General features: G+C 48.2%; 1 protein-coding gene across 5 annotated transcripts in view; it reads left to right on the plus strand.

The window, feature by feature from the left end:
* ano1a (anoctamin 1, calcium activated chloride channel a) overlaps positions 1-12,948 on the plus strand; it is a 94,817-nt gene that overhangs the window by 31,889 nt on the left and 49,980 nt on the right. For 4 of the 5 annotated variants that reach the window (XM_069177931.1, XM_069177932.1, XM_069177929.1 and 1 more), the window contains 6 exons: positions 662-760; positions 1,279-1,430; positions 9,454-9,508; positions 9,714-9,765; positions 9,860-9,915; positions 10,077-10,118. In XM_069177931.1, the coding sequence (XP_069034032.1) occupies positions 662-760; positions 1,279-1,430; positions 9,454-9,508; positions 9,714-9,765; positions 9,860-9,915; positions 10,077-10,118 (456 nt within the window). The remainder of the gene's footprint in view (positions 1-661; positions 761-1,278; positions 1,431-9,453; positions 9,509-9,713; positions 9,766-9,859; positions 9,916-10,076; positions 10,119-12,948) is intronic. The other variant, XM_069177930.1, reaches the window with a different exon arrangement.

Consider the following 12,948-nt stretch of genomic DNA (forward strand, 5'->3'; position numbering starts at 1 on the left):
ATGGAACAATAAGCCAGTGAAACATTTAGAATTTGAAACCATTTAAAGACAGAAACAGTTGACTAATGATGACTTTTCATGCAGTTAATTAATCCGTTCATAGTTTAGTTTTGTAAATATATTATATCACTAATCATTAAGAACAGCCCTGAATAATTACAGCATTACAACATTAAACTAACATTGGGTCTCTCTCACACTCTATCAACTGTATTCTGTATTTTCTGACAGTTTCTTCTGTGTAACCATCATATTCCCATTAATAGTAATGTATCTCTGCTGTATTATGCAGACAGAGCTGCAGCCTTATTTAATAACAGTTTAATTTCAAGGCTGAACAAAGTTTCAACTTTAAAAAGATCTATATAATATATCTCTGCACAGTAATGGATCTGTGTTGTGTATTTCTGTTCTCAGACTGCTCGGTGTGCAAAGCTGAAGGTTTGAGGCTAGTCTGCTGATGCACGAGTGCTTTTATATAATATTAGAGACGATCTCATATGCAGCTGCACAGATGTGTTGGTGCTGAAGAGGATGCAGTAGATTTCCCTGTGAATCCACAGAACAGCAGCGCCACGCGTCCAATACACAACGTTCCCCTCCGTCACAGCCGGGTTCACCTCCGTGTTTGTGTTGTTAACACGGTATTCTGTTGTTTCAGGCGAAGATCCCTGGAATTGGCTTCCTGAAGATTCATGCTCCCTGGAATGTTTTGTGTCGAGAGGCTGAGTTCATGAAGCTGAAGATGCCCACTAAGAAGGTGCTCCACCCAAGAGGAAACTGCCCATTTGTCAAATGCATTTATCTTTTTCTGTCTGAGAGCTGCAGCGCTGAGTGCTGAAACGTGGGAAGATGAATGTTTCCTGTTGCTCACGTCCAGGTTTAACACTAAAGATTCCCACAAGCCTCGTAATCAGAATCTGATGACACAAAATGAAAAATGCTCACTACATTAAAGGAAATAAAAAGTTTGTCAGGTACCATAGAGACCATCTCTTCTGGAGACTGAGCAGCACAAACATCACTGCATTCATCATCAGACTCAGCTATTCTTCTGATAGTCGCATAAAACAGAAAATATCAGCTCAAAAACACAATAAAATACTATTAAGTTTGAAGCCTTCTTCTTTCATGTTTGTAGAAACATCTGACAGCCTCCCGAGGGAGGACGGAGACCATCTTACTGCTCTCTGTCCTTCTTAGATCATCGGCACTGTAAATGTGTCGAAGTTATGTTTTTATGCAGATGATGTAGCAGCTTCTCTCGTCCCTCTGCAGGTTTATGAAGTGAAACAAGGCAGCAATCTGGTGGAGAAGATCCGGCTGTTCATCCACAAGGTCACAGCTCCTCTGCACCCAAAGGTCGACGCCAACCGACCGCAGAGCGTCAAATCGCTGTCTCATGCGTTCTCCAGGGAGAAGCAGCACCTGTGAGTAAAACTCCAACTTCTTCCTTCTGTTCGCTGCTCTGAAGGAGGCGGCTGGTGATCCTTTAATGTCTCGGCCCAGACGATGAAACCACTGGAAACATCTGGAACTATCAGGCTCATATGTCTCTGCTTCTTCTGAATATTTGTATATTTTATTTTATATTTCACCCTCATAGTGATCCATGCTACGTAGACCATATAAAACACCTACAATTAAAATATTTCTTTTAAATATCTTGCTGCACCAAGAGAGCAGACTATCGTACAAACAACAATAAACACCGCAGCAATGTGGATCCACGTTTTCAGGTGTAAACGAGCACTCGTAGTGTATTTCTGGGTGAAAATGACAGCGAGCCAAATACTGCTGAGAACAACCGTCCTCAGATTCACACGTCCTGGTGTCAGTGGAGAGGACCAGAGAACCAGACAGCCAGAGAATCAGAGGACCAGAGAATCAGAGAATCAGAGAACCAGAGAATCAGAGAATCAGAGAACCAGAGAACCAGAGAATCAAAGAACCAGAGAACCAGAGAACCAGAGAATCAGAGAACCAGATAACCAGAGAATCAGAGAACCAGTGAATCAGAGGAGAGAACCAGAAAACCAGAGAACCAGAGGAGGGAACCAGATAACCACAGAATCAGAGAACCAGAGTAGTGAACCATATAACCAGAGAGTCAGAGAACCAGAGAAGCAGAGAAGCAGAGAAGCAGAGAAGCAGAGAATCAGAGGAAAGGACCAAAGAACCAGAGAATCAGAGAACCAGAGAACCAGAGAACTAGAGAACTAGAGAACCAGACAACCAGAAAACAAGAAAACCAGAAAACCAGAGAACCAGAGAATCAGAGAAGCAGTGAATCAGAGGAGAGAACCAGAGAATCAGAGAACCAGAAAACCAGAAAACCATAGAACCAGAGAACCAGAGCAGAGAACCAGAGAATCACAGGATAGAACCAAAGAACCACAGAATCAGAGAATCAGAGAACCAGAGAACCAGAAAACCAGAGAACTAGAGAACCAGAAAACCAGAGAACAAAATAACCAGAAAACCAGAGAAGTAGAGAATCAGAGGAGAGAATCAGAGAATCAGAGAATCAGAGGAGAGAACAAGAAAACCAGAGAATCAGAGGAGAGAACCAAAGAACCAGAGAATCAGAGAATCACATGAGAGATCCAGAGAATCAGAGAACCAGAGAATCAGAGGAGTGAACCAGAGAAACAGAGAATCAGAGGAGAGAACCAGGGAATCAGAGAACCAGAGAATCAGAGAACCAGATAACCTGAGAATCAGAGAACCATTGAATCAGAGAAGAGAACCAGAGAATCAGAGATCCAGAAAAAACATAGAACCAGAGAACCAGAGGAGAGAACCAGAGAATCACAGGATAGAACCAAAGAACCACAGAATCAGTGAAACAGAGAACCAGAAAACCAGAGAACTAGAGAACCAGAAAACCAGTGAACAAAAGAACCAGAAAACCAGAGAACTAGAGAATCAGAGGAGAGAACCAGAGAACCAGAGAATCAGAGCATAGAACCAGAGAATTAGAGCAAAGAACCAGAGAACCAGAGAACCAGATAATCAGAGAATCAGAGGAGAGAACAAGAGAACCAGAGAAGCAGAGGAGAGAACCAGAGAGTCAGAGTACCAGAGAAGCAGAGAACCAGAAAACCAGAGAACCAGAGAATCAGAGAACCTGATAACCAGAAAACCACAGAACTAGGGAAGTAGAGAACCAGAAAACCAGAGAACAAGAGAACCAGACAACGAGAGAACTAGAGAACCAGAAAACCAGAGAACAAGAGAACCAGAAAACCAGAGAACCAGAGAATCAGAGAACCAGTGAATCAGAGGAGAGAACCAGAGAATCAGAGAACCAGAAAACCATAGAACCAGAGAACCAGAGGAGAGAACTAGAGAATCACAGATCGAACCAAAGAACCACAGAATCAGAGAACTAGAGAACCAGAAAACCAGAGAACAAAAGAACCAGAAAAGCAGAGAACTAGAGAATCAGAGGAGAGAACCAGACAGCCAGAGAATCAGAGGACCAGAGAATCAGAGAATCAGAGAACCAGAGAATCAGAGAATCAGAGAACCAGAGAACCAGAGAATCAAAGAACCAGAGAACCAGAGAACCAGAGAATCAGAGAACCAGATAACCAGAGAATCAGAGAACCAGTGAATCAGAGGAGAGAACCAGAAAACCAGAGAACCAGAGGAGGGAACCAGATAACCACAGAATCAGAGAACCAGAGTAGTGAACCATATAACCAGAGAGTCAGAGAACCAGAGAAGCAGAGAACCAGAGAAGCAGAGAAGCAGAGAATCAGAGGAAAGGACCAAAGAACCAGAGAATCAGAGAACCAGAGAACCAGAGAACTAGAGAACTAGAGAACCAGACAACCAGAAAACAAGAAAACCAGAAAACCAGAGAACCAGAGAATCAGAGAAGCAGTGAATCAGAGGAGAGAACCAGAGAATCAGAGAACCAGAAAACCAGAAAACCATAGAACCAGAGAACCAGAGCAGAGAACCAGAGAATCACAGGATAGAACCAAAGAACCACAGAATCAGAGAATCAGAGAACCAGAGAACCAGAAAACCAGAGAACTAGAGAACCAGAAAACCAGAGAACAAAATAACCAGAAAACCAGAGAAGTAGAGAATCAGAGGAGAGAATCAGAGAATCAGAGAATCAGAGGAGAGAACAAGAAAACCAGAGAATCAGAGGAGAGAACCAAAGAACCAGAGAATCAGAGAATCACATGAGAGATCCAGAGAATCAGAGAACCAGAGAATCAGAGGAGTGAACCAGAGAAACAGAGAATCAGAGGAGAGAACCAGGGAATCAGAGAACCAGAGAATCAGAGAACCAGATAACCTGAGAATCAGAGAACCATTGAATCAGAGAAGAGAACCAGAGAATCAGAGATCCAGAAAAAACATAGAACCAGAGAACCAGAGGAGAGAACCAGAGAATCACAGGATAGAACCAAAGAACCACAGAATCAGTGAAACAGAGAACCAGAAAACCAGAGAACTAGAGAACCAGAAAACCAGTGAACAAAAGAACCAGAAAACCAGAGAACTAGAGAATCAGAGGAGAGAACTAGAGAACCAGAGAATCAGAGCATAGAACCAGAGAATTAGAGCAAAGAACCAGAGAACCAGAGAACCAGATAATCAGAGAATCAGAGGAGAGAACAAGAGAACCAGAGAAGCAGAGGAGAGAACCAGAGAGTCAGAGTACCAGAGAAGCAGAGAACCAGAAAACCAGAGAACCAGAGAATCAGAGAACCTGATAACCAGAAAACCACAGAACTAGGGAAGTAGAGAACCAGAAAACCAGAGAACAAGAGAACCAGACAACGAGAGAACTAGAGAACCAGAAAACCAGAGAACAAGAGAACCAGAAAACCAGAGAACCAGAGAATCAGAGAACCAGTGAATCAGAGGAGAGAACCAGAGAATCAGAGAACCAGAAAACCATAGAACCAGAGAACCAGAGGAGAGAACTAGAGAATCACAGATCGAACCAAAGAACCACAGAATCAGAGAACTAGAGAACCAGAAAACCAGAGAACAAAAGAACCAGAAAAGCAGAGAACTAGAGAATCAGAGGAGAGAACCAGAGAACCAGAGAATCAGAGCTTAGAACCAGAGAATCAGAGCAAAGAACCAGAGAACCAGAGAATCAGAGAATGAGGAGAAAACAAGAGAACCAGAGAATCAGAGGAAAGAACCAGAGAACCAAAGAACCAGAGAATCAGAGAATCACATGAGAGAACCAGAGAATCAGAGAATCAGAGGAGAGAACCAGAGAATCAGAGAACCAGAGAACCAGAGGAGGGAACCAGATAAGCAGAGAGTCAGAAAACCAGAGAAGCAGAGAAGCAGAGAATCAGAGGAGAGTACCAGAGAATCAGACAACCAGAGAACCAGAGGAGAGAACCAGATAACCAGAGAATCAGACAACCAGACAAACAGTCAACCAGAGAATCAGAGAGTCAGAGAATCAGAGAACCAGAGGATCAGAAGAGAGAACCAGAGACCCGGAGAATCAGAGAATTAGAGAATCAGAGGAGAGAACCAGATAACCAGAGAATCAGAGAACCAGTGAATTAGAGGAGAGAACCAGAGAATCAGAGAATTAGAGAACCAGAGAACCAGAAAATTAGATAACCAGAGAGTCAGATAACCAGAGAACCGGTGTGAACCACACAGCTGGTCCAGACCGGGTCTGGGCCGGTACTCACCAGAGCTTCAATGGTTCTGAGACGCTGAAGGAGACAGACGGTTCATTAGTGTGTTCACAGCACCTTCTGTCATTTTATTTGAACCTTTGTTTCTATATCAAAGTGAATGAACAGAGGTTGCCTGTCCTGAGCGAGCTGCTGTTCGTGGTGCTGAAACACCTTCAGGTCTGAAATGTTCTGCTTTCTTTGTCTGATCGCAGCATTTTGAAGGACAAAGAACGAGATGAAAAATATTCAATTAATAAATGGATTAAAATATTTTTATGAAATGGTTCTAAAATACTCATACTTATTGCACTCTATTGTACATGAAGCTTTCTGTCTCTCATGACGCTGTCTGTCTCTCAAAGCTGTCTGTATCATGAAGCTGTCTGTCTCTCATTAAGCTGTCTGTCTCATGAAGCTGTCTGTCTTTCATGAAGCTTTCTGTCTCTCATGAAGCTGTCTGTCTTGTAAATCTGTCTGTCTCTCATCAAGCTGTCTGTCTGTCTCATGAATCTGTCTGTCTCATAAAGCTTTCTGTCTCTCATGAATCTCTGTCTCATGAATCTCTCTGTCTCATGAATCTGTCTGTCTCATGAAGCTGTCTGTCTCGTGAATCTTTCTGTCTCGAACCTTTCTGTCTCATGAATCTGTCTGTCTCATGAAGCTGTCTGTCTCATGAATCTGTCTGTCTCATGAAGCTGTCTGTCTCTCCGGCTGCAGCCTCCTTCTTTCTTTCACCGAGGAAACAAACTCAGCTCATCTGAGTCACTGAGGACTTTTATACTTTGTCAACGCAGCGATGGAGGATTTTAAATCACAGAGCAGAATGAAGATTGAGAAGAGCAGCAAACTGGAAGAACTATAAGATGAAGTCACGACTTCACTGCTGCTTCCTGTTCAACCGGTTCAACGGTTCTGAGACGCTGAAGGAGACAGACGGTTCAGGTTACCGAGGCGCTGATGGAGGTTTCCGAGGCGGTGGTTGTGATGGAGGTTTCCGAGGCGGTGATGGAGGTTTCTGAGGCGGTGTCTGTGATGGAGGTTACCGAGGCGGTGATGGAGGTTTCTGAGGCGGTGATGGAGGTTTCTGAGGCATTGATGGAGGTTTCCGAGGCGGTGATGGAGGTTTCTGAGGCAGTGATGGAGGTTTCTGAGGTGGTGATGGAGGCGGTGATGGAGGTTTCCGAGGAGGTGATGGAGGTTTACGAGGCAGTGATGGAGGTTTCTGAGGCGGTGTCTGTGATGGAGGTTACCGAGGCGGTGATGGAGGTTTCTGAGGCAGTGATGGAGGTTTCTGAGGTGGTAAATGGAGGCGGTGATGGAGGTTTCCGAGGCGGTGATGGAGGTTTCTGAGGCGGTGTCTGTGATGGAGGTTACCGAGGCGGTGATGGACGTTTCTGAGGCGGTGATGGAGGTTTCTGAGGCATTGATGGAGGTTTCCGAGGCAGTGATGGAGGCGGTGATGGAGGTTTCTGAGGCGGTGATGGAGGCAGTGATGGAGGTTTCTGGGGTGGTGATGGAGGTTTCTGAGGCGGTGATGGAGGTTTCTGAGGCAGTGATGGAGGTTTCCGAGGTGGTGATAGAGGTTTCTGAGGCGGTGATGGAGGTTTCCGAGGCGGTGATGGAGGCGATGATGGAGGTTTCTGGGGCGGTGATGGGGGTTTCTGAGGCGGTGATGGAGGTTTCTGAGGCAGTGATGGAGGCGATGGAGGTTACCAAGGCGGTGATGGAGGTTTCTGGGGCAGTGATGGAGGTTTCCGGGGCAATGATGGCGGCAGTGATGGAGGTTACCAAGGTGGTGATGGAGGTTTCTGAGGCGGTGATGGAGGTTTCTTATGCAGTGGCGGAGGTTACCGAAGTGGTGATGGAGGTTACCGAGGTGGTGATGGAGGTTGCCGAGGTAGCGATGGAAGTTTCTGGGGCAGAGATGGAGGTTTCTGGGGCAGTGATGGAGGTTTCCGAGGCAGTGATGGAGGTGGTGATGGAGGTTTCTGAGGCAGTTATGAAGGTTTCCGAGGCGGTGATTGAGGTTACCGAGGCAGTGATGGAAGTTTCCGGGGCAGTGATGGACGTTTCTGGGGCAGTGATGGAGGTTTCCGAGGCGGTGATGGAGGCGGTGATGGAGGTTTCTGAGGCAGTGATGGAGGTTTCTGAGGCAGTGATGGAGGTTTCTGAGGCGGTGATGGAGGTTTCTGAGGCAGTGATGGAGGTTTCTGAGGTCGTGATGGAGGTTTCCGAGGCGGTGGCGAAGGTTTCCGAGGCGGTGATGGAGGTTACCGAGGCAGTGATGGAGGTTTCTGAGGTGGTGATGGAGGTTTCTGAGGCGGTGGCTGTGATGGAGGTTACCGAGGCGGTGATGGAGGTTTCTGAGGCAGTGATGGAGGTTTCTGAGGCAGTGATGGAGGTTTCTGAGGTGGTGATGGAGGTTTCTGAGGCAGTGATGGAGGTTTCCGAGGCAGTGATGGTGGTTTCTGAGGCATTGATGGAGGTGGTGATGGAGGTTTCTGAGGCGGTGATAGAGGTTTCTGAGGTGGTGATGGAGGCAGTGATGGAGGTTATCGAGGCGGTGATGGAGGTTTCTGAGGCGGTGATGGAGGCAGTGATGGATGTTACAGAGGCGGTGATGAAGGATTCTGAGGCGGTGATGGAGGCAGTGATGGAGGTTTCTGAGGCAGTGATGGAGGCAGTGATGGAGGTTTCTGAGGCGGTGATGGAGGTTACCGAGGCAGTGATGGAGGTTTCTGAGGTGGTGATGGAGGTTTCTGAGGCGGTGGCTTTGATGGAGGTTACCGATGAGGTGATGGAGGTTTCTGAGGCTGTGATGGAGGTTTCTGAGGCTGTGATGGAGGTTTCCGAGGCTGTGGTGGAGGTTTCCGAGGCAGTGATGGTGGTTTCTGAGGCAGTGATGGAGGTGGTGATGGAGGTTACCGAGGCGGTGATGGAGGTTTCTGAGGCGGCGATGGAGGCAGTGATGGAGGTTACCGAGGCGGTGATGGAGGTTTCTGAGGCGGTGATGGAGGTTTCTGAGGCAGTGATGGAGGTTTCTGAGGTGGTGATGGAGGTTTCTGAGGCGGTGGCTGTGATGGAGGTTACCGATGAGGTGATGGAGGTTTCTGAGGCTGTGATGGTGGTTTCTGAGGCAGTGATGGAGGTGGTGATGGAGGTTACCGAGGCGGTGATGGAGGTTTCTGAGGCGGCGATGGAGGCAGTGATGGAGGTTACCGAGGCGGTGATGGAGGTTTCTGAGGCGGTGATGGAGGTTTCTGAGGCAGTGATGGAGGTTTCTGAGGTGGTGATGGAGGTTTCTGAGGCGGTGGCTGTGATGGAGGTTACCGATGAGGTGATGGAGGTTTCTGAGGCTGTGATGGTGGTTTCTGAGGCAGTGATGGAGGTGGTGATGGAGGTTACCGAGGCGGTGATGGAGGTTTCTGAGGCGGCGATGGAGGCAGTGATGGAGGTTACCGAGGCGGTGATGGAGGTTTCTGAGGCGGTGATGGAGGTTTCTGAGGCAGTGATGGAGGTTTCTGAGGTGGTGATGGAGGTTTCCGAGGCGGTGATGGAGGCGGTGATGGAGGTTTCTGAGGCAGTGATGGAGGTTTCCGAGGCAGTGATGGAGGTGGTGATGGAGGTTTCCGAGGCGGTGATGGAGGTTTCTGAGGCGGTGATGGAGGTTTCTGAGGTGGTGATGGAGGCAGTGATGGAGGTTAACGAGGCGGTAAAAAAAGTCGTATTTTACAAACAGCTGCAACTGAAGCAGTTTTCTTCTTCGTCGCAGGTTCGATCTCTCCGACAGAGACAAGTTCTTTGACAGCAAGACCAGGAGCTCCATCGTGAGTATTATACCAGCAGGACCTCCTACACACACACCAGACACACACACACACACACACACACACACACACACACACACACACACACACACACACACACACACACACACACACACACACTTAGCAGTCTGTCTGCTTGTTAGTGAATGTTAGCTCCTCCTCTCCTCTCCCTCCTCACCCTCTTCCTCCTCCACCTCCTCTGCAGGTGTACGAGGTTCTGAAGAGGACCAGGTGCACCAGAGCTAAATACTCTATGGGTGAGACTAACTTCTGAACCAGCAACCAATCAGGTGCCTGCAGTGTTGTGAGAAACAATAGAACTGCTGGACATGAACGTGTGTTTTCCTGCAGGAATCACCAGCCTGCTGGCCAACGGCGTCTACACATCCGCCTACCCGCTGCACGACGTGAGCACCACACTCATACCTGTCATAAAACCACCCGCACTACCTCAGTGAAGTAATCCTGTGTGTGTGTGTGTGTGTGTGTGTGTGTGTGTGTGTGTGTGTGTGTGTGTGTGTGTGTGTGTGTGTGTGTGTGTGTGTGTGTGTGTGTGTGTTTGTTCCAGGGAGACATTGAGGGTGTGAATGCGGAGTCTAACGACAGGAAGGTGAGTAGAGATGACTGACGTAACACCAACACTTTGTTTTCGAGTACCAGTGCCAGAACCTGAACCAGAACCAGAACCAGCCCAATAAACCATCTCTATTTTGCCTGTAGTGAACAGCGCTCACTTAGCAAAATGGGCTGGAACCAGAACGGGGCCCTCTGATTGGTGCCTTCCAGCCAGTTGGATGATGTCATTATCTTGCCAGGGGTTCTAATAATAAAGAGGCCTGTCAGATATTAATAAAAAAGAAAAGGACATTTAACTTTGAAAGAAATGATCTCCAAACAGAATCATTTAAATCAAAAGTGTATCCACAAGTTAATACAAACATAACAAGTCCAATTCAAGGTTCAGTCAATAAGGAAATGAATATATACTTATATATTTAATCTGTCACTACTTTTTGCGCCCGACACAAATACTTCATAACATGAAACACAAAAATCCCAATAAACAGCAGGGTGCTTCAGGAGGTGTCTGACACTCATCCTGGCAGTAATCATCCTCACCAAGCCTTCTGCTAACATGCTAACATGCTAACATTGACTCTATCAGAATAAGATTCAGTCTGAAGTCTCCTCCTCCACACCACAGACACACCACAGACACACCACAGAGACACCACAGAGACACCACAGACACACCACAGACACACCACAGAGACACCACAGACACACCACAGACACACCACAGACACACCACAGAGACACCACAGACACACCACAGACACACCACAGACACACCACAGAGACACCACAGACACACCACAGACACACCACAGAGACACCACAGAGACACCACAGACACACCACAGAGACACCACAGAGACACCACAGACACACCACAGACACACCACAGAGACACCACAGACACACCACAGACACACCACAGAGACACACCACAGAGACACCACAGACACACCACAGAGACACCACAGAGACACCACAGACACACCACAGACACACCACAGAGACACCACAGACACACCACAGACACACCACAGAGACACACCACAGAGACACCACAGACACACCACAGACACACCACAGAGACACCACAGAGACACCACAGACACACCACAGAGACACCACAGACACACCACAGACACACCACAGAGACACCACAGAGACACCACAGACACACCACAGACACACCACAGAGACACCACAGAGACACCACAGACACACCACAGACACACCACAGAGACACCACAGAGACACCACAGAGACACCACAGAGACACCACAGAGACACACCACAGAGACACCACAGACACACCACAGACACACCACAGAGACACCACAGACACACCACAGACACACCACAGAGACACACCACAGAGACACCACAGAGACACACCACAGACACACCACAGAGACACCACAGACACACCACAGACACACCACAGAGACACCACAGAGACACCACAGACACACCACAGACACACCACAGAGACACCACAGAGACACCACAGACACACCACAGAGACACCACAGACACACCACAGACACACCACAGAGACACCACAGAGACACCACAGACACACCACAGACACACCACAGAGACACCACAGACACACCACAGACACACCACAGACACACCACAGAGACACCACAGACACACCACAGACACACCACAGAGACACCACAGAGACACCACAGACACACCACAGACACACCACAGAGACACCACAGAGACACCACAGACACACCACAGAGACACCACAGAGACACCACAGACACACCACAGACACACCACAGAGACACCACAGACACACCACAGACACACCACAGAGACACACCACAGAGACACCACAGACACACCACAGACACACCACAGAGACACCACAGAGACACCACAGACACACCACAGAGACACCACAGACACACCACAGACACACCACAGAGACACCACAGAGACACCACAGACACACCACAGACACACCACAGAGACACCACAGAGACACCACAGACACACCACAGACACACCACAGAGACACCACAGAGACACCACAGAGACACCACAGAGACACACCACAGAGACACCACAGACACACCACAGACACACCACAGAGACACCACAGACACACCACAGACACACCACAGAGACACACCACAGAGACACCACAGAGACACACCACAGACACACCACAGAGACACCACAGACACACCACAGACACACCACAGAGACACACCACAGAGACACCACAGAGACACACCACAGACACACCACAGAGACACCACAGAGACACCACAGACACACCACAGAGACACCACAGAGACACCACAGACACACCACAGAGACACCACAGACACACCACAGAGACACCACAGAGACACCACAGAGACACCACAGACACACCACAGACACACCACAGACACACCACAGAGACACCACAGAGACACCACAGACACACCACAGAGACACCACAGAGACACCACAGACACACCACAGACACACCACAGAGACACCACAGACACACCACAGACACACCACAGAGACACACCACAGAGACACCACAGACACACCACAGACACACCACAGAGACACCACAGAGACACCACAGACACACCACAGAGACACCACAGAGACACCACAGAGACACCACAGACACACCACAGAGACACCACAGAGACACCACAGACACACCACAGACACACCACAGACACACCACAGAGACACCACAGAGACACCACAGAGACACCACAGACACACCACAGACACACCACAGACACACCACAGAGACACCACAGACACACCACAGACACACCACAGACACACCACAGAGACACCACAGAGACACCACAGAGACACCACAGACACACCACAGA

Source organism: Embiotoca jacksoni, unplaced genomic scaffold, assembly GCF_022577435.1.
Source record: "Embiotoca jacksoni isolate LCO1_2020_lvr unplaced genomic scaffold, fEmbJac1.0.p SCAF_79, whole genome shotgun sequence".
NCBI classification, from domain to species: Eukaryota; Metazoa; Chordata; class Actinopteri; family Embiotocidae; genus Embiotoca; species Embiotoca jacksoni.